The 25,583-nt window shown below is 39.9% G+C and overlaps 1 protein-coding gene across 1 annotated transcript; it reads left to right on the top strand.

Moving 5' to 3' along the window:
- The first annotated feature begins 1,065 nt into the window (after nt 1-1,065).
- On the top strand, nt 1,066-25,583 carry LOC108574753 (adenylate cyclase type 3). Its single transcript, XM_017937393.1, has 9 exons — nt 1,066-1,617; nt 13,379-13,758; nt 16,647-16,931; nt 19,215-19,483; nt 19,841-20,169; nt 21,166-21,501; nt 22,478-22,783; nt 24,166-24,501; nt 25,209-25,583. The coding sequence occupies exons 1-9, from the start codon at nt 1,066-1,068 to the stop codon at nt 25,389-25,391; spliced, it is 2,976 nt and encodes a 991-aa protein (XP_017792882.1). The 3' UTR covers nt 25,392-25,583.

Here is a 25,583-nt window from a genome sequence, read left to right as displayed (position 1 = left end):
TGATAATCAACAAACCTCGAACTTCCTCGTGTTTCTTCGTCCTTCCAACACAAGATTAGCAGACTCCAAAAATCCCCCCAAGAGGAATAACAAAACCTGCCTAAACTCACAACCCTAATTATTCCCCTGAGGAGAGAGTGCATTGACCTAGAGAAACACCCCTCCGAAAAATTCCTACATATCGCGTGTGGAAACGAGCGAATCCTCGCACGAAGTGATCGTGTGACCGACATCGAGGCAATTGACGAAAAACGAGCGAGCGTCGACGCCTGTGTAGTCGTCGAAGAGTGCAGCTAGGTCGGTAGGTATACGCGTAGGTAGGGCAGGGACAGAGGGAGGGAGAGAGAGAGAAAGGGAGAGAGAGAGAGAGGAGCAGCAGGTAGGTCCCTGGGTGGCGTGCTACTGGGCTTTGTGGTGGTTGATATCGACCCGCGTCGCGTAGGGTCGTAGCTGACGGGGGTCGGTATGGCGCACGCCTGGACGGTTGAACGAGGGCGAGGAGGTGAACGGAGGCGGTGGAGGCGGATGGAGAGAGAGTGGCTCCGCTTCCCTCCGAGGAGAGAAGAGAGAGCACCGGCAGTAGTAACCCGGCCAGTACCCCGCGCGCGGGTGCAGCTGCATCCGAAAAGCAAGTGTGTGTGAGAGTGCGTGAGAGTGGCAACCAAGGAGGCGTGTGTGTCCTGCTCAACGATCGCCACGAGGCTGGTGTAACATCTTAAGGGAAAAGGATCGTCGTTGTCGTCGTGTCTAATTGAAAACGAAAAAAAAAAAAAAAAAGAACGAAAGAAGAAGAAGCTTGACACGGTGTGCGTGTATAATCGAGTGCTCATTTGATAAAGCCTGTTCGGTGTCTACAGGGTTGGGTCATCTTCACCTATCGTCGTCTTCTGCTTCTTCTAAAGTAACCCAGACGAGTACACGTTAACCATGTCCCATCGATGCTTGAACAACGTCGTCCGATGCGTGTAACGTGTGTCCTAATAGAGGAGGAATGTGAAGAAAAAAAGAAGAAGGAAAGAAAGAAAGAGAGCGAGAGAGAGAGAGAGAGAGTGAGAGAGCGGCGCCATGTTACGGAGACAAGAGACCTCGAACGAGGATTCCTACCTGAGCGCGGGCAGGCCGTCGAACCTGCTGCGTACCAGCTTCAGCAGCGTCAAGCTAGAGACTCTCTATCGTGCCTCGTCGCTTCAACAGAGACGCGGTGGCCTCAAGTACTTCCTGCTCTCTGTGCTCCTCTACGGTGGACACACGTTAGTCTCGCCAGGTCAGGAGCTTCCAGCTAGAGGATGCACCGCTGTGTTCCTGGGCCTGAATATAGGCCTGGTAGCCTGGGCAGCGCAGAATCCTCGAGGAAAGGATGCGCTCTGGTCGGTGGTCCCTCACGTGGCCTGGGGGCTGTCCACCGCACAGCTACTCGCTCAGCTGTTCCTCAAGCCCACCGAGGTCACGCCTACGGACGGTCTAGGCTGGCTCTTGCTGCTCTTCTACCTGCTCTTCGCCACTTTGCCACTCAGGCCGCTCCTCTGCGGACTACTGGCGCTCACCACAGCGTTGTCCTACCTCGTCACCGTCGTGGGCCTGTCCAGAGTTCATGTGCAGAATATCATCGATGGTTTGGTAGGTATTGGAACGTTCCTCTTTGTTTTACGAGGGAGTAGTGTTTTATCATTGACACACCACTTGTTGAGAACTGGTTAATTCGGGCTAAGTAGGTCTGCGTCAGACGAGGTGATCTTTGATCAATGTGTGCTCCAATGGTTTCAAGCACTCAGGACGAGGTTTCGAGGTTAAAAATGTGTAATCGCTACTTGTTGAGGACTTGTTAATATAAGGGGGTATTTCAGGTGCCTGGGTAGGTCTGTGTTAGGCGAGGTGGTCTCTGATCAATGTTTGCTCAATGGTTTCAAGCACTCAGGATGAGGTTTTGAGGTTAAACGAGTGTAATTGAGTTGTTTGAAGTTTGGATGATGTATTAGTGACTTCGAGTCTTAGGTGACTGTTTCAGAGGAAGGCAGAGATCCTTTCGCGACGTTTAGTCAATAGTTGGACTAGTCAGGATGAGCCTTTGAGGTTAGACGAGTGTAATCGAGTTGTTTCAAGTTTTGATGACGTATGGAAGACTTTAAGCCCTTAGGTGACTGTTTCAAAGGAAAGTAGAGATTCTTTGATGATGATTGTCAGGTTATGTTTAGTCAAGGATTAGGTTACTCGGGATAAGGTTTTGGGTTTAGATGAGCATAATCGAGTTGTTTGAAGTTTGGACCATGTATGACAGACTTTGTGCCACTTGTTGAAGATTCTCTTTCTAGTTAGGTTAATATTTGAGGGATAATTTGAATTATGCAGTTAGTGGTTAATGGGTGATTGTTCGTAGGATTGTAGGTACTACAGTAGTGGTTTGAGGATGTTTGAAATTTTTGTAGTCATTCAGAGAAAGTAGACATTTTAGTTTTATTCTACAATTTCGAGAATCCAGTTGCTCCCTTTTGGTCCCTACAAATTCAACCACAATGCTACAATTGAGAACTATCCCATCCAAAATATCGGCCGTGCAGACATCACCTCAACGAGGACCACAATACTATACAAGGTGTACAAAGAAATACTAAGCAGCCGCTGTGATTAAAACATCTTCCATCCTCAACAATTCACAGCCTCACTCGAGTGATCGATTATCCGGCGAACGAGTGCCTCTATTATCTCCGTTGTCAGGCTTTTTAATTGTTTTATACCCTCCAGGCTCTCCGTCACTCTCACGACCGTCCAAAATTCATCTTCTTTCACCTGGTCGATTCCTTTCGAAATTCCGGGTCTCGAAAGCTCTTCGAAAGTCTGAAACGTCAGAATTGAGTTTCGAGGGTGTGAATTCGAGCGTGCCGACCTTGTGGAAACAACTGTTGCCGGCAAGAAATCCGGTGAACAAATCTGCTTGGCGGCAGAGCCTCCTTACGTGGTTTCCATCGATCGATACGCAACGATACGCGGCAGAGCTGGTCGCGCCTCGAAAGATCCATTGTTGAGGCACGCTTGAAGACGTTCTCGTTCGTCGATTGTTTTCTATTCGAACGTACGGAACAGCTGTGAATGGGAGAATACTGGAGTAGTCAGGAATCAACGAGGAAATGGATTTTTCTATTTTTGAAAATACCAAGGGACTGACAGTTCCCAGGTCTCGGGTAGTTGAAATTTTTTAAATAGAACATCCTCGATCGGCTGTGGTTAATAACCGTGGGCGGACCATGCAGGCGGATCGCACTGATATTCTCTTCTTTTTTTAAGTATCAGACTGATTATAGATTAGCCGGGATTTATAATTTTTCCGTCGAAATGGAAATTTTTTTTACGGAATCGATGGAGTAATTGATTTATCAAGATTAGGTATCGGTTCTTTCGGTATTCGCAATGGGGCAGACAGTTCCGATTACCTTGATTTTGACATATGTCGCCAAGGGCATGCTCCTGAGCAACCTCCAAAAGGTTCCAGCCGTCGTTCGTTATTCGTTGAGAAGTTATTAACGAATAACTCTCGTTACCGCTACAGCGAGTTCTGCCTGTAATTGTGCAGCTTATGCGACGCGTACGTGTGTGGAGACGTGTCGATGTCGACGAGAGTTAGAAAAAGCTACGGAGAGAGTTGTATCCTGCGATAAAATAGTTGAAAATTGTGTCTAATCGTGAACGTTCTATCGTGTTCTCTCATGAATTTATTCATTCGACTCGCAATTGTGATAATTTGATAAATTACCTAAGTGCAAAAATAGTGCTTCGGATCCACGCTACTTGCACACGATGCAACGAAGAGATTCAATTAAAAATTTGCCTTTAACGCATCGTACTAAAACGTTGTGTGCAAGTACGTGGACGCAATAGCAAAGAAAGACGTGCAATTTTAAATTGAGTGCATTGACAGGAACACGGATTAGTAAAGGACATTTAAATTTAACTAAAGTATGTCCTATTGTTTGTTACCTTTTAACGGTGAACTCCACACAACGAAATGGATTGGATCAACTTTTGCCGGGAAGTCTAACACGAGTTTGTAAATTAATTTTTTCGAATGGAATACTTTTTTGAATAAGATAACTGTACCGAATTATGTTTCATAGTTACTAAATCAATGGTCGACTGACAGTAGTAAACAGCTGAGCAGTACAGGGATTATTGTTGAGATAGACGTAGCAAAATTCGGACGGCGAAAATATTGCAAAGGAAGATTGATTACTGGACAATGGTTATTTGGGGGTGTAGTAGCTTATTTGCAGTACCAGTGCCAAATAGAACATTAACACCGACATTTCTCTCGGAACTATAGTATACAGTAACTGTTCGCATGCTTGCAATGCTTCGTGTGAAGAAAATCATATAGGTACAACAATATATTAACCATTCTTGTAACTTTGTAGATCCTATTAACAGAACTCAAACTGAAAATATCGAAAGATTATGGCGTGACGTACGCAATGGAATACTCCATTTTGGTACACGCGAAAATCATTCTATACATTATTTAGCTGAATTTATGTATTTTCAAACGGAAATGTCTATGTAAAACGAATTGAGAAGCTTTTCGAAATTATGGCTAAATTTTATCCACTCGATGAACTAAATAATGAGTGAACTTCTCGTAAGTGTCATTTTAATCAGCAAAATTTCACCAATATTTTCATGAAATTTTTATTAACGAAAAATTGAAGATAACAAACTTTTGTCGTTTTGTTAGGGTTGTCTCACCGACATGTCGCCACCGAATGCGACAAGGAGATGCCGTGTCATTTAGTTGCTTGCCTGGTTCAAGGGTGGTCCCCCCTTGTGGTGGGGATGGACCATGGACAGTTAACGCGTAGATCCCAACGAACTCTTATAGAGTCTTTACTGTAATATGAAAAATGGAGTATTTTCAGTTATTTCAATAATTATGAATTTCACCTTGTGTGGCCGGCCGGGATATTAATCTGCCCTGACCTAACCTAATCCACCAATTAGATTAGATTAGGTTAACTTAGGTCATTCTTGGTTCCAGCTAGTTCGCCCGTTATACAGATTAGTTGCAGTCCGCCGCGATGTTTATAAAAACAGTATGTTGACGCATACGCTGCGACGGCCGTACACGTATAGGCAGAATTCGGTGCAGTGGTGACGACAGTTACTCGTTAATAACTTTTCAACAAATAACGAGCGACGGCTAAAACTTTTTGGAGGTTGCTCGGGAGAATGCCCTTAACAACGTATGTCAAAATCAAGGTCATCGGAGCTGCCTCCCCTATTGTTCTTATTTTTAATTTACAGAAAATTGAACTTATCGTAAGAAGATAGCGATGCTATTTTTAAGTATCTACTATTCTAAGATAAATTCGATTTTCGGTAAAGTAAAAAGTGTGCTTAATCCGAAGATCCGTTATTTACACGAGCATCGATTAAAATTCAGAGAACAATTTGAAAAATTGCGAGTAAAATAAAAAGTGACGTGTTCTGTGAATTTCATGCATTTCGATGGGAATTTGTAAATGTCCGGAAATTAGAAAATTTCCATCAGAAATTCACTCAAACAAAGTAACGATGATTAAGATTCGCAGAATATATCATTTTCTATTTTACTTAAAATTCTTCAAATGTCGAATCAGAAAGGATTCGTTAAACGTTTAAATAATTCATAGAATATACGCTTCTTTAAACTATTATTTTCACTTTGAACATTTAAAACTGCTACACATTCAACGATCATCGTGGACAAAAACCGCGTCGTTTCAATCCGACAGATTCCTCATTTGTCTCGTAGCAGAGCGAACGAAAGCACGTAAAATTGGCGGAGCGAAATCGGCAAGAAAATTTACGCAACTTGCCTAGAAATGCAACAAGTTAACGTCCTCACTGATTAACTTTTCGGTGTTCCCGAATTTACGGGAGGCAATTTTCAAACCGCTGTCAATTTCTATGGGACGATCGATTCCCTTCCCTGGGATAAATAACTCCGGCTCTTTATCAATCGCTCGATTAACGAGAATCCTTCAAAAACGAAAAGAAGCTCTCTCCGTTGAACCACGAAAAAATGACCCAAAAAGAGAAAAATCGTCACGTTTTAATTCCTTCTTGAAAACTTAAAAAAAAGTCTCTAAAGGCGACCACCGGTTCGTTTGTTCTCGTTCGAACAAAAAAAAAAGGCACAGTTTCCATCTGAATCAGTGTTCCGAGATTTTTAATTAGTGGCTCCTGTGCGAATACAGGCGGCGCCCGGTTTCAGCCAGGTCGCTAATTAAAGCGACGACGTTTCTTCACCCTATAAAAGAAGGCGAAGAGCGAGGGAGGAAGGGAAGAAGTTTTAGTGATTAGGCGTGGAAGTTCCGCTGTCGTGATCGGTCTTCGAGGGTAACGCTCGAATTCAACTGAAACGTCGATTAATCGACCACTGATGACGGCTGCTAATGAACAGCCTGTCGTGAGCATTAGCATCGCAAATTCAGCTGGCTGACAGGAAGCTCGAATTATCAGGGACGCGTTTCGACTAGTTTTCCAGATCGTAGCTGGATAAAGTCCGCGAATTGTGAGTTTCTTTTCTCGCGTGACAGAGTTGATCGATGGATGTTAGCTCGTGCGTGAAGAGAATTTGTGGACTCCTACTGCTGGTTTGCTGGATACTTCCTGTTGAAAATATTCGCTTTTTTATTTACTTCTGATGGCTTTGGAGATACTTGTATGCAAAGTAGCATAGACAGAGAGTAGATGAAATATCGATGATCACAAGTAGAGAAAAGAAAAAAGAAGTAAAGATTCAATTAAACGAGGTGTTAAATGAGAATTTGAAAGAAAAAGTTTCTAAATATTACCAATTATAGAAGTTATAAAAATTGTATGAGAGAAATGATAAAATGTATACTACCAATAGAAAAGCAAAAATAAAAGATAACAGGAAGAGACCAGAAAATTAAATGAAAAGAACGGTAACAATTTAAAATCCAATATCCCACGTTGAAGTTTAAGAAATAATAATAAGGTGAAAAATATAATAAAGATAAAGAGAGATAAAAGTAGTGCTAAAGAACGAAATAAATAAACGATACTTGTTTTTTTATATAAAATATCATTACTCATTTTTATTTGTTCGTTAATTATTCGACTTGAAGTTAATGCAACTGGTCTCGATGAAGGAGGTTAATGTTGTTTCGTGGAACTGATTCTTTCGGGTATTCACGAAGAATACTTTTACTCGGCGTTCTAAATTCACGAACTGGAAAAATGTTTGGAAAAACGAGGCGTAACGTCAGCGTGCATAGGCGAAAGTTTTCAGCGACCCGCAAAAGGAATAATGAAGGTTTTCCATGCATTGTAGCGGCGCGAACGTGAACCTCAGAATTAACGGAAATTCTGCCTCGTGTAACGAGGCCTAATGATCGCCTTCCGTTTGGAAACTGGTGAAACCATCAAACAACGCGCGGGCATAAAATTTTTAACACGACAGACTGTCGAACCTTTATATTTTTTGCGGAATATATTAGCCTTAAATTTCTATAATTTTTGTGATTTTTGAAATTTCGGGATTGTAAAATCGAGGATCGAAATTTGTCGAAGTTACAAAAATTTTCGGATTCCTATTTTCCGCGTGAAATATACTAATTGAACGAATTCAGCATTAACCTCTTTCGTGACCAATGAAAATTTCGAAATTCTTGCAATTTCTTGACCAAAAAATTTCCAGAATTGGAAAGTCGAGGATTGAACGTCGAGATTCTTATTTCTCTTATAAAATATACTACTTCAACGAATTTAGAATTAACCGTTTCGTAGCCAGTGGGACTCTTATATTTCATTCGAGAACTCGAACAAAAGTTGATCCTGAAAAAATAAGCAATTCATTTACAAAAGCATTAAACAGCAAAAGATTGAAGCTCCTCAATATTTTAGCCTAACACTCTCGTTCAAAATGCTTGGTGACACAGGAATAGAAGCAATTCCAAATTCTACGATAATAAAATCAACTGTCAAGACCCTAAGATACCTAAAATATTTACCTAATATTATAAAATACCTTCTTTAGTTGCAAACTTTTCCCGACGGCTTGTTGACGTGGGAAAGGATTTCGAACAAAACTCACGTCGATTCATCCTGAGTTAGGTCGTTTCATTGTTGACTGTTACGCCAAGGACTGGTCACACTATTTTTTATAATTTGAATTCGTGTAAATCTTTCAGAAATTTTACTTACATTTCGACGCAAAAATCTCAAAATTGAAGGAAGGAAATGGTCATTAAGGTCGTTGAATTTCTTTTTTCAAAAGAACACGTTTTATTTCAAAAAATAACGAGGACCTTAAAATCTTACCTTGGCCTTGAAAGGAATTCACAATGAGTTGTAAAAGTGTCTTCCGTTACCGCTACCAATAGCAGGTAAGACATACGATTGGACACCAATGTGCGAATCAGTGTATCGCGTGGATCCTCAGGAAATTTCAATTACCTTCAGATGCAAATATCTGGAAACTGGACGAAGGGAATGGTACGGTCATTAAGGTCTTTGAATTTGCTTTTACACTTTCTACAAGCATATTGAGAAAAAGTATGGGGTTCCATTTAAAAGAATAACGATGACCTTAAAATCTCGTAAAATAAGGACCTGGAGGAAAAACCGTTTCCATGATTACATGTGCCCCCTGAAATAGTGTATCTTTGTCCCGAGAAGTTTTTTCATACAACCACAAATAAGGCAGACATTCAAGTGATCCCATTTAGCCGAGCCACACGGTAGTCGAGTCCCAAGTGATCTGGCCTATGATTTCGTGGTCAACCGTGACGGTACCGGAAACTACGTTACGAATTTTCCTAGACAAGAACGATCACGAAAGCGAAAGTTCCAGGTGTGCACGTGGTTCTATCGTTAGTGACACTCGAGTAGAGTTCGGTCAATGGTTGTTTAAAATAGAGAGAAGCAAAGAGACAGAGAGAGAGAGAGATAGCTAGAGACAGAGAGATGTGCAATGACGCGACATGCCGCCTTTCCATGCACGACATACGATCGGTTTTCAATGGCAGGAACGTTTCTTTGAAATCCATCGACTCGATCACGGAAAGCACAGAGTGCATCGGTTCCAGCGATAATTGCAATAATGGCCGGTCGTTGCTCAACGAACCCTCTAATGGGAGTTAATTAAGGGTCCGTCAACCCTTTCCTTAGGAGACCGCTATTATCGCGTGAATCGATGGAAAAACTCATATTTACATTTTTCGTTGGAAATTGATATTTCGATTTTTCGTTGAAAATCAGGTATTTTGTGTGAATGCGGTAGAAATGGTTAATGTTGGAAAATTTATGACTATCATTGCGTAAATTGACGGAGAGAATTAATATTTCCAAGTTTTACGAGGATGAAGGTGATAGAATTGGTTAATAAGTATAAATGAATTACGTTATTGTATAAAACGATGGCGCAATTAATATTTCGATTTTTCGAGGGAAATTAATATTCGAGTATTTTGTATAAATGCGATGGAAATGGTTAATATTGGAAAATGTATGACTATTACTGTGTAAATTGACGGAGAGACGTGGGAGAATTAATATTTCCAAGTTTTATGAGGATGGTTAATTTTTTATATGAATGAAATGTATCACGCTATTGTCTAAAATGATGAACAAATTAGTATCTCAATTTTTTGTGCGGTCAACGTTGAAATGTTTTAATTAATTTCGAACGGGACGAATATTTTCATTTTTCGAGGAGGCGAAGCATAAGGTGTTTTATACTGGTTAGAAATAGTTAATAAAAGCTTAATTAGAAGCATTAAGGAAATCAGGGTTACTAATTAGGAATCAGGTACAAAATGTACTAAAATAAATCACTAACACTTCGCTCACATGGATAAAAATTGAGTAAAATATCAATTACAATAAATTTACAAAATTGACTAAAATATTAATTGCGATAAGTTTAGAAAAATAAAAATTAACGAAAATTCACTAAAATATTCAACTAAAATAGTTCAATAAACTGTGTGTTATTTTTACGTTTATTATTGGACCAGATTGACCCAAAATTAACTTGACACAGGTAGATTAACAAATTCCATAGAAGGGTTTTGCTAGAGAGTATCCACGAATGGCGCATCAGAGGCAGAGAACAGTCTGAAAGCAAGGAGAACAGCAAACAAGAGGGACAGCATGGTAAACATCGCGACAGTGGAAGGAACAGCGGATTAGCTGATTCTTCGAGCGAGCAGGCCAATTCAACGGAGGCTAATATTTTAATCGAGCGGCTGCTCGCACGACAAAAGCGTCCCTCGCGCTAATTTCTCCGCCGTGGAAGATTCAATTACGATCCGTCCCATTGTCTCCTGGGACAAACGATTCCAACAAAAGCCGTGCTCGCTGAATGGGACGCCATCGAGCGTGCCGCGATTTTCCCCCGTGTAGACCAGCGACAAAAATTAAAAGAATGTGTACACGTGTATCGGTACACTCCCTGGCGAAAAAATTAGGACCACTCACAATTTTCGCCATCTTTCGTGCTTTGACAGTATACGGAAGGAATAATCACGTATCTGTGTGTGGACAGAGATCCCGGCACACGTATGTATATGAGTCGTTTACTTTGATAGTGGTGTAAGTCCATTTTCCTAAATATCGAGATACGTAAGGGTTCAATCGACCCAAAAATATTAACGATCACTGGTAGTCTCACTTTATGTTTTTTGTGCTGACAAATATTGAAACTTTTGAGGTATATCAAATACATCGGAATTGCTTGAAGAAAAATTGGGACTTTGTGACCACAAATGGACCTACACTGCTATCAAAATTATCAAATTTTCAATAATGTCACTTAAATCATATTTAATTGCTTAGAATTCAAGGTTTCTCCAAAAAACTGTATTACATTTTCAAAAATCCGAATCTTTTACTCACGTTATGCCAAGCAAAATTAAAAATAAAAGAAATATTCATGGTTTTTAATTTATTAATTTAAAACGTCTTCGTTGACAACGTGAGAAAGGTTTTTGAAATAATTGTGGTGCACAGGTGGAATGTAAGGCAATAAATCACTGGTATCTTTATATTTAGCTGAGGTTACGGGTATAGAAGTTTTGTACAGAGGTGATAATTTTACGTTTTTTAAATGTTTTGGTCTATGACATTTCATGGTAAGACTTAACATCATGTTTTACGTGCAATTCATGCATAATCTCGATTTTTTAAGAATGAACTAGCACCATTACCAAAATAAACGGCTCATATGCAGGATGGGAGTCAGAATTTCTTTAATAAGAATTACTCTCGTTAAAGAAAATTCCCATGACCAGCAAACTCTCCCGATAGTTAACACACATCAACTTTTCAGTTTTTCTCAGTTTCATTTAACCATCACCAGTCACCACATTAGCTGATTTAAAGAAAGAAATTCTGGATCTTTCGCAAAATCGTTCAAAACTACAAGACACGATAAAACAATGCATACAAAGTATGCTGGAAAGGATACATGCTGTAATTAAAGCAAAGGGGGGAAACACAAATTATTAATATGTATGTGTGTATTTCAGTAGTTAATAAAAATTGTTATTAAATTACGTTCAAGCCTTTAAATTTTACTAAAAATACGAAAGATGTTGAAAATTGTGAGTGACCTTAATTTTTTGGCCAGGGGCTGTAGGTGTAGAAAAGAATTCGTTGCTTTCAGTTTTATAGTCTATAAATCAGTAAAACAGAATTTCCAAAGGTTGTCTCAAGCTTTTCTCCCAACTGAAAATTTTAAGTTCCTTCTTCTCTTTTTAAATAACAATTGTCAATTTTATAATTCTTCATTTCACTACTTTTGCAAGCTATTACCCTAGTTAATTCAGTCACATTCACAATTTGGTCGCTTTTAATCTTCTGACAGTAACTTCTTAAAACATTTTTTTAGGAGACATATTATATTTTAAAAAAGGATTTCCAAAGGTTCCTTATTCTTTTTTCAACTGAAAGTTTTCAAAATTGAAATTTTTCATTTTACTACTTCGGCAAGTAGTTTCTCTAGAAAGCACACTAAATTAAATCATGCATTAAAGAAACGAGTGAATTACAATTTGCAGATTTTCCGATTCACATTTGCAATTCGTTCTTCCTTGTAATGGAATTTCGCAAAATTCTTTCGACAGTAACTTCTACAAAAGAATCCTATAAGAGGTGCAATAAAATGAAGGAGAGAAAAAAGGAACAGAGCCAAGTGTTAAAACCCTGAAAATTTTCAATTTCGTCCATTTCACTCCAATTCACCGTCCAATCCAGACCGCTTTTCACGGATTCCAGGCCAACCGCCACGTCCAATTCCAACGCACCTGGACAATTAACGCGTCAAATATTTCCACCTATTCCGTCGTTTCTGAACACCGCGAGAACGTCGCTGAATTCTCAGAAGAGCCAAACTTGTGGTTTACTTTTCTATGATAATTGCATCGTATTAACATGTCGGCTGGAATTCGCGAGAAATTCATTAGATATAGAAAGGTAAAATTCCGTCTTCGTTTAAAAAGAAATTCAAATGTCTCAAAATTGTTTAAATTCCAGACTTCTTACGTTCTTCGGAAAAAACTGCCGAAACTTCTCAAGTCTGTAAAAGATGAAAATTTCTCAAGTCTTCAAATTTCTAAATACAGAAAATTCTTCTTACAATTGCTCACACGCAATTAGTTTTTATATGATATCCATCCTACATTCGTAAAAGACAAAAATGTTAAAAATTCTAAAAACACCAAAAAATTTTCTGCAGAAGCAAATTTTTATTTTTAGATACACGAGGTTTGGACAAAGAGTTCATAGAATGTCTTTTGTTTCCTTATATCGGCAATTACTTCTTTTGGGTCACGATCATTTGACATGTGGTTTGCCTGCAGTGGCAGTTTCAGTGGGCATCTTTTAAACGATTAAAGAATTATCACCAAACGATAATATTCCCTATTCTCCTGATCTCTCCCCATGAGATTCCTTGCAGTTCCCAAAAGTGAAAAATATCACGCAAGTGGAGCATTTTGGGGTTTAAAGCTATAAAACGAGAAATGAGGAGGGTGCTGAGAAGCATTTCGAGGGAAAAGCTAGGACAGTTTTGTGCAATGAAAGCGAATCTGGATTAACTCTTTGCACTCGAGAGGAGACATTATATTTATCATTGGAGGCAACTCTAAGGATATTTTCCAAGACAGCAGGCCTATGGACCTCCGTGAATTGTTCACTACATGCTTAGAAAACCAACTTCTAATAAAAATATTAATTTAAAAAAAGGACCTTCGAGTGCAAAGGGTCAAGTGCATTGGTGCTGCATCAAAGTTGAAATAAATAATTTTTACGAATTTTTTCAACGAAATTTTTGTCCACACTTGTACTTTCGCTGTTTCCAATCCTCACGAAAAGTCTCTTGCAGGTACTGGCAGTGAACCTTTCCTTGTGCGCCACGCTTCTGGGTATCTGCAGCTACTTCCTCACAGAATTCCAGCAACGTCGAGCATTCCTGGAGACCAGACAAAGCCTGGAAGTTCAGTTAGTGATCGAGGAGCAAAGTGCAGAGCAGGAAAGGCTGTTACTCAGCGTACTTCCGAAACACGTGGCCGTGATGATGAGACAGGACCTTGGAGCTTCGTTGGACACACAATTCAAGAAGATCTACATGTCCAGGCACGAGAATGTCTCCATCCTGTACGCTGACATCGTTGGATTCACTGCTATTTCCTCAACGTACAGTGCCAGTGAACTGGTGAGGATTCTGAACGAGCTGTTCGCCAGATTCGATCAACTCAGCGAAAGGTAGTCGGAAATTCATACAATAATTTAAGTTAATTGTTCGGACAAATGTGTTAAAAATTTCTCCTAAGGAATTTTTCTTTCTAGATTCACTTTCACTGCCTCCAATCCTTAAGAGTAGATAACAAAATCTCTTAGATTTAAACGACACCGTTCATTTAATTGTTTTCATAACGTAGGAAAGAAAGACATTCACGATTTGTTTGGTTAGTGTAATTTTTAAGCCTTGAAGAGTATTTGATGTTTCGATAAATAGTCTGTAGAGGAGCACGACTTATAAAAGTGCTGATAATAATTTTTCTCCAGATTCACTTTCACCGCCTTTAATCCTTAAGGAATTCTCTGTCTTACCTTCTTTTTGGGATACATTTTTTAGATTCAAATAACACTATTAATTTAACTATTTTCATAATTTAGGAAAGGAAGAAACTCATGATTTGTCTAGTCAGAGAATATATACAATAAATCGTTGAATTTTTAAGTCCTGAAAAATTATAAAAATGTTAATAAATGCTAATAAAATGGTCAACTTGCAGCTTTCAAGGATTTACATAAATTTGCATAAAGATTATTAGAAAAAAATTTGTAATTTTTAATATATCACTTAAACGAATGACTTGAAAGAATGTCCTTTTTCAAAATATTTAGCTTTTCAAGTCACAGGATTGCTATCACTGTTTACATCATCGTCCGTTGTTAAAGTATTATTACTCAGCTGCACATTAGGATAATTTCCGGGATCATTGAATTCGTTCATTTAATTAAACGTGTTCTCATTGTCAGAGGAGAAAAAGGACCAAGTTCGAATTTACTCTATGTATCACGTTCTGTACCTTTTACAATAAAACTTTAAGTTGAATTCAACCTATCGATATCGTTGACGATATTATCGATATATCGAATTATCGATAACATTATCGTTAGCAGCACCTTTACTTCAAAGTCACCCACAGCTCGGCTCTCCCGTTCGAACAAATGAAAGAGAGAAAGGGAGAGAGAGAGAGCGAGGGAGTCAAACCACGTTTGCTTTTGTCAACGATACACGCCTCGAATCGGGACGGGTTGTCGATAAACGGTGCTAGGAACAAACGGATTAATCGACAACGAAGCTATCGGCACCGCGAAAGAATTCGTTCGTTTACCGTCCACTCGACTGTGACCCGGATAGAGAACGAACTCGAAACGCTTTCACGGATCCTTCCGTCCGCCCCTCCTCCACAATCCTTCGTACACGGAGGATAATGAAAATCCTGAAATTGCCAGCCGCGAAATTGACTTTATCGAGGAATTTCGTCCAGTCCTTTCTCGATCTCGCGTTGTCTTTCGAGAAAGAGAAAATCCATCGCGAAGTGTCTTCCCCGGTAGTCGATACGTTTCGAGGACAAAGTGGTATCGTTGGCGATACTCTTTGTACCAACTCTAATTGTACCGCGAGAAAATCGGCAAATATTCGACGAAAGATTATCTTGCGAATGAAAGTGGTAATTCTGTGAATTGAGACTGAAATTTCGGTACATCTTGTGAATTTTCTTTTCCGTTTCCCCCTTTTTCCTTTTCCTCTTACGAAGTATTGCACGAAGTTTGAAGCATTGGAGAAAAATGGGGAACGAAGAAAGAGAGTGAATTGGAATAATTGGAGAAGCAATTTGAAGAATTCTCGAGGAGGTGATTATACCAAATCTGTATACACGTGAGTGTACGCGGTGCTAGTAGTATGGGTCAACGTATAAATTCACCCTCCACTTAAGATGCTCCTTGACATGTGCTTTCCTCCCATTTGCCAAATGGCGGCAGCCTGGGACCAAGTGAAAAATTAAATCCTCCTCCCTCACCTTTCTAAAACGAAATCCCCGCCACTCAACCCCATTTCCATGCGAACGCTTCAATCACAAATTCCCGGCGGCTTGATCGATATACTGGGTGGGTCACGGGTGCCCCCTCGCTGATAACTCTTCGATCAAATTATTTCAATTCCAACGCAGCATTCTATCGAGAAGAAATCCTTACAATTTTATCGTTTAAAGAAAACAGCTTAACACTTCTTTTTTTTTTCGGAAAAAGAGCGAAGAAACTTTCTCTATCCTTTTTCTACTCTCCTTGAGCATTTTTTAAATACTATCAATGTAAATGCTTTGCTAAAAATAGGAGTATATTTATTATCGGCATGTTCTAATGTTAAATAGAAGGAAAAGAAAATTTCTCTATTCAGTGTACGAATAAAAAGCAAAACATACTAGCGAATAAGAATTAAAAATTCTCATTATTCCTCCACTATTGAATAATCCAATTTATTTATTTAATTTCAGGAACGTGTATTTTCCCCAAAAATTCCAATATTTGCGGTGGAAAAAGTATTCGTCACATGAAATAAACTCTGAACAAGGAAAACAGAAATATGGTCAGACTTATGATATTTTACTCCACTGAACGTGACGTGGTGAAAAATATTTTGAGCTTTCTAAAAAATCTTTTACTTTCGCGTATTAGTTACCGCTAGAGCTGCTACTTGAGAGATACCCGGGTACCCGGGTAATCATAAAGTACCCGGGTAAATAGAAATTATCCGGGTATCTCATGAGATGAGACAGCTGAGAGTAGATACCTATTATTCCTCGACTGCTTCAGCAGAGGTTCAGAAACAATATTGTGTAGGGTACAGGTGCACTTTGGCACGTCAGCTATCGCAACCGATCCTCATTTGTTTGTCCGGGGAACCACCAGCGGTAGTGGCCACCGAGATTTCGACTGTTTTATGTACACATTCGAGTACTCGTGAGATACCCGGGCCATCTCACGGGTACTCGAATACCCGGGTATCTCAGATACCCGGTTAAAAGTAATAGCCCTAGTTCCCACGATTCGACCGTGTATTCTTCCAAAAAAATGTTTAGGTACGAACAGCTGCGGATCAAGATCCTAGGCGACTGCTACTACTGTATCAGTGGAGCACCGGTGGAAAGGCCAGACCACGCCGTCCTCTGCGTGTACATGGGCCTGTCCATGGTGGAGGCGATCAAGTACGTGCAACAAACGACCAACAGCCCTGTCGACATGAGGGTGGGAATACACACTGGTGCTGTTCTAGCCGGTGTCCTAGGCCAAAGACAGTGGCAATTCGATGTTTACAGCAAGGACGTCGAGCTGGCGAATAAGATGGAGAGCAGTGGAATGGCGGGGTGAGGAAATCGTTTCTTTTCAACTCTTTTGTATGAACACTTTGTTCTCTTTAGAACAGTATAACTTTTTCAAAATTGGACCTAACGACCTGAGTTTTCTTTTTTTGAGAAGTTAAAAGGATTAGTGTACTAGATGACGTGTGCAGAAAATTTGGAAATATTTGGAAAGTGTAAAGGTCACTGTTTACAACTCTTTTACCTGAGTTCGCAATGAAATTTTAAAACACACGTTTTGTAGATCTATAATACCGGCCAAATGTTTGGAATCACTGTGCATTGCAAGTTGCACAAAAATTCCCCCAAAAAATGGTAGCATTTATGATGATTTTTTAACGAATTTTTTATCATTCAAATGAATCGAAATGAGGTAAAGTGCTATTCATCTCCACAACATCAATTTCAAATCAGTAAAGAATTAGCAGCAGATCCAATGTTAATGTAAATTGGCAGGAGATCCCAAACTTTTGGCCGGTAATGTATGTAGAGTTGTAAACAGTGACCTTTACAATTTTCTTAGCGATTCCCACAAATTGCAATTTTTTCTAAATTTTTTGCACACGTCATGTAGTATGCTAATCCTAACTTCTCAAAATAATTCAAGTCGTCAGGTCCAATTTTAAAACAGTGATACTGTTCTAAAGAGTGTCCGAATATTAATGGAAGTCACTGTATATTGTATTACACCCTACGAAAACAATCCATATTAACGCGAAGAGATACGTACTCATATTGCAATTCGTAGCTTCAAACATTTACACTCGTAATTTAGCTTCAAGCTGACTAACACTCTTGAGGATCTTTATAAATGAGGTTTTTAAACATTGTTTTTTGTCGTTCTCTGTTTGAATAAATAAATTAGATTGCTTCTACAGCCGTATAAAAGAGATTCTAACTTTTCTTGAAGGGTGAAAAATACGTGGAGCTCCAAATATCTTAAAACCCCCTGAAAAATGAACAATTGGTAGATGGAACTGAAAGGGTATATATATTCTTATTATTAGCGTCACTAGTACGTGTTTAACAACTTTACATTATATTCTTCGTTAGTTTTAACTAATTCTCCATCCGTCAGACCAAGGAACTCCAATGTTTATCTTTTCGATTAAAGTCGAATGCAGTTTATCCAACTGCTACTTAAAAAGGGTAAGACTGTTCAGTCAAAACAGGAAGCGTTCTGACATTTATCTTCTATTCAAAAGAGAGAAAAAAAGGTTGTTTAAATATAAAATAGTCGCAATTTCTCCTGTGAAAGGGAAACGGTTCAGAGGACGATTCTGTAATTATCTACTTGCGAAAATATTGAAATTGAAAAAAAAAAAAGAAGAAAAACAGAGAGCGTAGAGGCGAGAGGAATCCGTGAGATCTCGAGGTAAACGATATCGATGCGACGACATATAAAACGCGTCCTTGACGTCGGCGGACACGTAATTAGCGCACTCCGCGTGTATATCTTTGACATTAATTACCTGGCGAGCAGTTTTTAATGCCCTGTCGTACTTTAATTTTAGCCAGCTGCATTAAAGGGTGAGATACCCGAGTCCGGTGGCGAAAAAGAAGAACCCGCCCCGTATGCTTTAACAGCTCTCTAATTGTCCCTTTTTGTATACCATGGGGCTAATGAATCAGGAAGATTAGCGGTCTCTCCTGTCGCGCGATCGTTTTGTTTTGCCCGTTTTTGCGCTGCACGCACTGCCGCAAAAACACTTTGCTATAATTCGACGAACGACTGGGAATGATTGTATTCCTCTCTGTAAATTTCACAAAGGTAGAAATAATTTTCAAATCACCGTTAAATGGAAACGAACGAGGGAACGAACTGACTTTGAAGCGACTGTTGATTGGAGACGAACGAAGGATTGAGATGAAATTCGAAACGATTTTTACGTGGAACTTTTGGAAGGTCGAGTGATTCGAAAGGAAATAAAGATGGAATTTTCACAACGTCTCAACATTATTCCAAGCGTCTTATCCGATACGTAAAACTTCAAGACACGTTATCAACTATTCCAACCGAGCTCGAGCAAGGTGTACCGTTATTCACGCGAGTCAGAAGACACTCGAGAACAATACCGTCACCGTGTACAAGTTCCAGCCAGGACGTATTGAAAAGAATGCAGAATCGCGTTCAATTTCGTCATGTTTCACATGTATCGTCCGCGAATAATGACCATGCTACCCCTTTGAAAATCTACTTACCATTGATCAATCTCGAATTATTCTGTTCACCCTGTAGAGATTATTCGAAAATAACGAATGACCGAACGAACGAATTGATATTTGAAGGAGAGTGCACATTTCGAACACGACACTGAGCTTCCTCAACGGCGAGTTTGAGGTCGAACCGTCGCACCGCGAGGACAGAGAAGAGGCACTTCTGAAGGCTGGTATCGTCACTTACTTCATAGTACGCGCGTTGAAACCCTTCAAGCCAGCTGTAACCAAGAGTCTTGCCTCGCTCACGTACGCGGAGAACTCCAGGAAGACGATGGAGAACAGCACAGAGGACTCGGAGGAGTTCAGGAAGAGGCTGAGGAAGGAACTGGACAGCAAAGGTGAGCGAATTTCTCCTCGACGAGCTCGAATTTCTCCTTGTAACATGGAATTTCGTAACTGAAATTTTGAAAAAAATTGAAAATATTTGACAGAATTCTGACGAACTCAAAGCAATTTTATGAATCAGAAAATATCTATCGTATTGAAATCGTATCTTTTCGATTACGCTTTACTTTAGCGTTGAATTAAGGAATGGCTATCGCGGACGAATCAAATCTTCGTCGTTCTATCTCAAACACAATTCGCAATAACAAGTAGGAGTTGAAAATTAAAATGTATATTCCAGAAAATTCGATTTATTTAACACGATTTCTCCTTGTTTTTGTGAAAATAGTTTCTTTTAACACGAATTACAGGCGGTGGAGCAGACTTGAAGGGTCACGCGAATTGGATAACGCTGATTTTCAAGGACAAGAAGGTAGAAACCGCGTTTAACAACGCCGAGGAAGCATTTTCCCCTCTATCGTTGCTTGGTGGACCATTAGTGGTGGTCTGCGCTGCCCCAGTTTGGAAGGCTCAGCCCTGGGGACCTTTCACGTGGGGCGGTATTGGAGTGGTGGTGCTGTTCGCCATAGTTTTGGCCGGTGCCACCTGTTTGGGTAGCGCTGTTAAGGCAATGTGGCTCAAGAGAGCTCTTGCCTTCTTGATGGTCCTCTCCCTCGGTGGTTTCCAGCACCTAGATATGGTAAACTCTTCTGCTGCTTAGTTATTTTACAAATTAAACTCAATAGGACGTGAAAATTAATTTATTTCATGGTGTACACTGTGTCCCAGGATTTTTCAACGAAATTTTATCAATGTACTTCAATAATTTCCTGCTATAAGAAGAATAGAACATTAGAATTCATCGAGAGCTCCCAGAAACTCCTTGACATTTGCTGGGAACTTTATAGGAATTTCTAGAACTTGGTGAGAGTTTCCCAAGAACTCCAGAACTTGCTGGGAATTTTCTAGGAGTTCCCAGAACTTGTTGGCAACTATCCAGGAATTACCAGAACTTGCTGGAGGTTTTCTAGGAACACCAGAACTTTCTGGGAATTTCCCAGTAAGTCCAGAACATTCTGGGAATTTTCCAGGAACTTCAGAATTTGCTGGCAACTTTCCAGAAATTCCCAGAACTTGTTGGAGGTTTTCTAGGAACACCAGAACTTTCTGGGAATTTTCCAGGAACTCAAGAACTAGTTGGGAATTTTGAAGGAATTAGTAGAACTTGGTGGGAGTTTTCCAGGAACTCCAGAACTTGCTGGGAATTTTCTAGGAGTTCCCAGAACTTGTTGGCAACTATCCAGGAATTACCAGAACTTGTTGGAGGTTTTCTAGGAACACCAGAACTTTCTGTGAATTTCCCAGTAAGTCCAGAACGTCCTGGGAATTTTCCAGGAACTCCAGGACTTGCTGGGAATTTTCTAGGAATTCCTAGAACTTGCTGGAAATTCTTAAAGAGCACCCTGGAAATCCTTGAAACTTCCCAGAATTTTGTTGAAAATTTTTCCAGTTGCTTTCTCATCGATTCCTTCTTTCAATTATCCCTAGAAACGTTCAGAATTTCTTTCCCTTCCCTAGGAAACCTCTACATTTCAACAATTTCTTTCAATAATACCAATAGAATAAAATATCGAAGAACAATCGAACTTTCCAATTGAAACACCCTGTATACGACACAAATCGCCAATTTTTACAGTTGAACTGCGTGTTCATCGAAGAGGTGATACCGCCCCTGAACGGGACGTTAGGCCTTTCCACGAAGTGTCCCCATCCTTCCTATTACTCGTACATCGGTGTCCTAACGCTGATAGCGTTCTCGATGCCAACCTACCTGTGCTACCTGGGCAAGGCGTACCTCATGTACTGCCTCGCGGGTGTTCAGTGCTTTATCAATGTCTGGGTACTTGGACCAAGGCTCGACTGGGAGGATTACGCTTCCACTCATCACGAACCGTCCGCCCTTTCATCGAAATATGGCCTGTCTGTCACGCTGCTTATCGTGGCCACCTCTCTCCTTATCGTGTCTAGATACGTGAGTAACGAAATCAATGAATTTTTATAATAATAACAATACCTTACTCACAAGTACAAAACCCTTTGATATCTAACACACGATACAAACGAAGAGAGCAAGCATTGAATTATGTACAGTAAAACTCCATATATCCGACACGTTCACGGGACAAGACGTGTCAGATAACTGGATCAGTCGCATAATAGGAGTCCACTAGTTCTCCCTTCCATCGCTGTTCCTTCATTCGTGTAATCGGAGTTAGTTTTCGTATAACTGGATTTTGCTTTTCATCCGGTAAGCTGAAATTTATAAATACGAAGGGATTGAGGGTTTCGTCCTGGGTCTCCTAGTGGACTCGTCAGTAAACCTTTCTAGGAGACGACCCGTGCCTTAGCCACGGGGTGACATTTTTTTTCTGTGTGGGATGAGGGATGACCAGATGTATTGATACTGAGTAGTGTTACCGTCTTGAGGTGACACACGGCCTTGGCCTTCTTGAGTTGCACTAGGGGAAAATTTTGAAGAAACCTAGAACCAGCGCGGGGACGGGAAGGACTCAGGTCAGAAGTTCTATATATACAAACGGGAGCCTTTATGAGGACTAGCGAGAATGCGCGGTTAGTCCCGTCCCTCTGGTGGCAGAGCGTAGGAGTTGTCGCTACAAATACCAAGGCAAAAACATTAATTCGTATAAGTGTTACATCGCCTGGTCTCGAGTCGAATAATATTAATTAAGGTACATAGTCGGTAAATCGGGCATTACGACGACATCAGTCCGTATAAACGGAGTTCATACAAATGGAGTTTTACTGTGTAGGTGATACGTTGTCTTTTGGCAATGACAGTGGCATAACTGGAAATATGTCAGTATTTATTTTTTTGCACAAAAAGAAAATCGTATCTCGAATTTTTGTTGCACGAATAAAATCGTATCCCCTTTAAATAAATAAATAAATTAAGGGGCGAAGCTTTCGACGACTGGGTCGATTTGCAGGCAGAGAAGTCGCGGAGGATGCTGTTCCTGAGGGGAAGGGAGGTGGCGGCGCAGAGGGAAAGGGCGGCGGACATGAAGAGGAGGAACGGCGCCCTCATCTACAATATCCTGCCTCCGCACGTGGCCGCCTATTTTCTTTCGAGGGCGAGGCACCACGACGACCTGTACAGTCAAAGCTACGCGGAAGTGGGCGTCTTGTTCGCCAGCATGCCAAACTTCGCCGATTTTTACAGCGAGGAGAGCATCAACAACCAGGGTCTCGAGTGTCTCAGGTTTCTAAACGAGGTCATCTCTGACTTCGACGCGGTGAGCGCCTTTGTAAAATCTCTTCGAAGAATTATCTATTGTAGTATACAGGGTGGTCGGTAACTGGTGGTACAGCCGGAAAGAGGGTAACGTGTCGAATACAATTCCTTCATATAAGGCTTTGCTTTCGAGAAAATCGACTTCACCGGATACACGTGCACTTGACCTAATGTATTCCGCTGTCTATTCCGAAGGAATTACAAGTTTCGACCAATTAAAGGAAGGAATCACTCTCGCGTTCAATAAATTCAAACTGCAGAACACGTTAGAAAGCGTTCATAGAAATTCAGTTCGTAGAGCACAATTGTGCATTCGGCAGAATGCAAATGTAACAATAACACTTATTGTAAGTTAATATCCTGTTTTATTGTGTATTCTTGATTACCCAGTGCAATAAATACAAATGTGAACCGAGACGGTAGGCTACAGCGGTAGTCTACGTAAGTGTACTCCGTGAAAATTTAAAGTCGATTTTCTCGAAAGCAAAGCCTTACATGAAAAAATTTTATTCTCGATTTTTTCTCCTATGTAGAGTTACTCCACTTGTACAACAAATTACTGACCATCTTGTATAATATGCAGGGTATCCCACCTAACTTAGTCATCTTAAATTTATCGCTTGTTTTTGATGACAGGAAAAAATTCTAGAGAAAAAAACGTTATTTATTTGAAAGAGGTAGATATTAAGATAAGAAAACATTTTTTGGAGATTTCAAGGTCACCAATATTTGAGCTGTTTATTTTGAAACTGGGGCAAGTGCTTGTTTGAAGGAAATGAAGTTAACGATAACAAGGGATAAAACTTAATACGATCCTTTTATCTGTAAACAATCTGTAACAATCTAGTCAAAACAAAAACTGGACTTGCACCAGTTTCGAAATAAACCGCTCCCTTTTTAAATGGGTCTGCAAGGTGATGAACATTTTTTAAATGGGTCTACACAGTTTTATGTCTTATAAAAAATTCAGAAATAATTAAATAGCTACGACGAAAAGATTAGTGGAGAAAACTTTTTCTTAAATGCTCAAAATTATGTCCATCGACTTGGATACACTTTTACAGATGATAATTGAACTTTTTCCCCTTTTCCTCTTCACAGAAGAGTAGGTACATTCCCTCTTTGCTATTTTCTATGAAACTGTATCAAGAGTAACGCTTTCAAATTTTCCAGTTCAATATATCATACGTTCGAAAATGAATTCCTTGAAATGCCACAGTTCCATCATTTTCGTAAAGTTTCACTATAAAAATTCCAAAGTACATTGCAAAAGAATCACACTTCTCCACTATAATTCCTTAGATTTAGAAAACGAACCAACAAATTTGATTTTTATTGATCAGACACTTGACCCAAGTTCAATGTTTCGTGTCTTCCAATCAGATCCTCGATCAGAACAAGTTCAAGGACATCATCAAGATCAAGACAATAGGTTCGACGTACATGGCAGCGTCTGGAATCACAGAGTCAGCAGAATCTGAGCATGCTCCACGATGGGGCCATCTATCCACCCTCGTTGAATTCGCTCTGGAGTTGAAGAAAGCGTTGTCGAGCATCAACGAGCAGAGCTTCAATCACTTCGTCCTGAAAATGGGCATCAATCACGGTCCCGTAACTGCCGGAGTAATCGGGGCCAGGAAACCTCATTACGACATCTGGGGGAACACTGTGAATGTGGCCTCTAGGATGGAGAGCACTGGGAAAGTAGGCTGCATCCAGGTAACGATAGGAAAGCAATTTTTGAAAATTTCTACATCTAGATATAAATCAGAGCTGGTTGACAATTCGTACACTTAATATCAAGCAAAATATTCTCCATTACCATCTATTACCTTTTTGCCACCTCTTAAATAATGAATCGAATATTGAATCGACAAAATTATCGACCAGTTCTCCGAAAAAGCACTGTATTAATCTAAATAAATGAAAATCAGAAGGAACTTTATCTGAGGATCATGTTTCCTTACACCAACTATACATAATGTTTCTTTTCACTGTACGTGCAGGAATATCTTGCAAACCGTTGAAAATATGAAAAAAATTTTATCATGAAAGTTGTTCGGTATAGAAGGGTGCATTATATGGTGTAAACAGGTAGAAATTTCAAGGTTGAATTAATTTTTCTAAATTGAATATATACATGCTTATTCAGTTTTAGTGTTTGTTAAGACGAATTCCACAGTATTCCACACAAGTTCGTACAATGTAATAGAGATCACAGTGTTCCCTACGATTATATAGCCATTTCGAAATTGACGACTAATACTAAGCATTGAGAGTTCTATAGAGCTTTAAAAATTCGTATAGAAATGGCACAAATTAGAAATATTCTATTTTACTTAGTTTTTAGCTTTACGAATCCAACAAGTTACCTTTACACCGACCAAAAATATTACCTTATGCCAGAAATCATTTTTAAATTGTAGGTCACAGATGAGACCAGGAAGATCCTCGAGCCATTTGGATTTGGCTTCGAGGAACGTGGCCTGGTGTTCGTGAAAGGCAAGGGTGAGCTGCTCACCCACTACCTGGTGTCCAAGTATGGCGTGTCCTTAAACCTGGACAGCGATCTGCCCGTCGAACCCACCTATCCGATCATCTACCAGTAGGCTAATACTCGAAGGCTCTAAAACAATCTTGAACACGCGGAAACTGTTCCTCGTTCACGAAGGGACTTGTCGTCGCCAGGCAAGGTTTCTCTCTCTCGATAAAAATCCTCCAAGAGGCTGTTCGAGAACGAATGAAGAACGAAATAAATGAATTGCTACACGAGGCCTTGATAATCGAATCCTCGTGTCTAA

This window comes from Habropoda laboriosa, unplaced genomic scaffold (assembly GCF_001263275.1).
Source record: "Habropoda laboriosa isolate 0110345459 unplaced genomic scaffold, ASM126327v1 scaffold225, whole genome shotgun sequence".
In the NCBI taxonomy this organism is placed as follows: Eukaryota; Metazoa; Arthropoda; class Insecta; order Hymenoptera; family Apidae; genus Habropoda; species Habropoda laboriosa.
The sequence above is the reverse complement of the archived record's forward strand: the minus strand, read 5'-3'. Positions and strand labels throughout refer to the sequence as shown.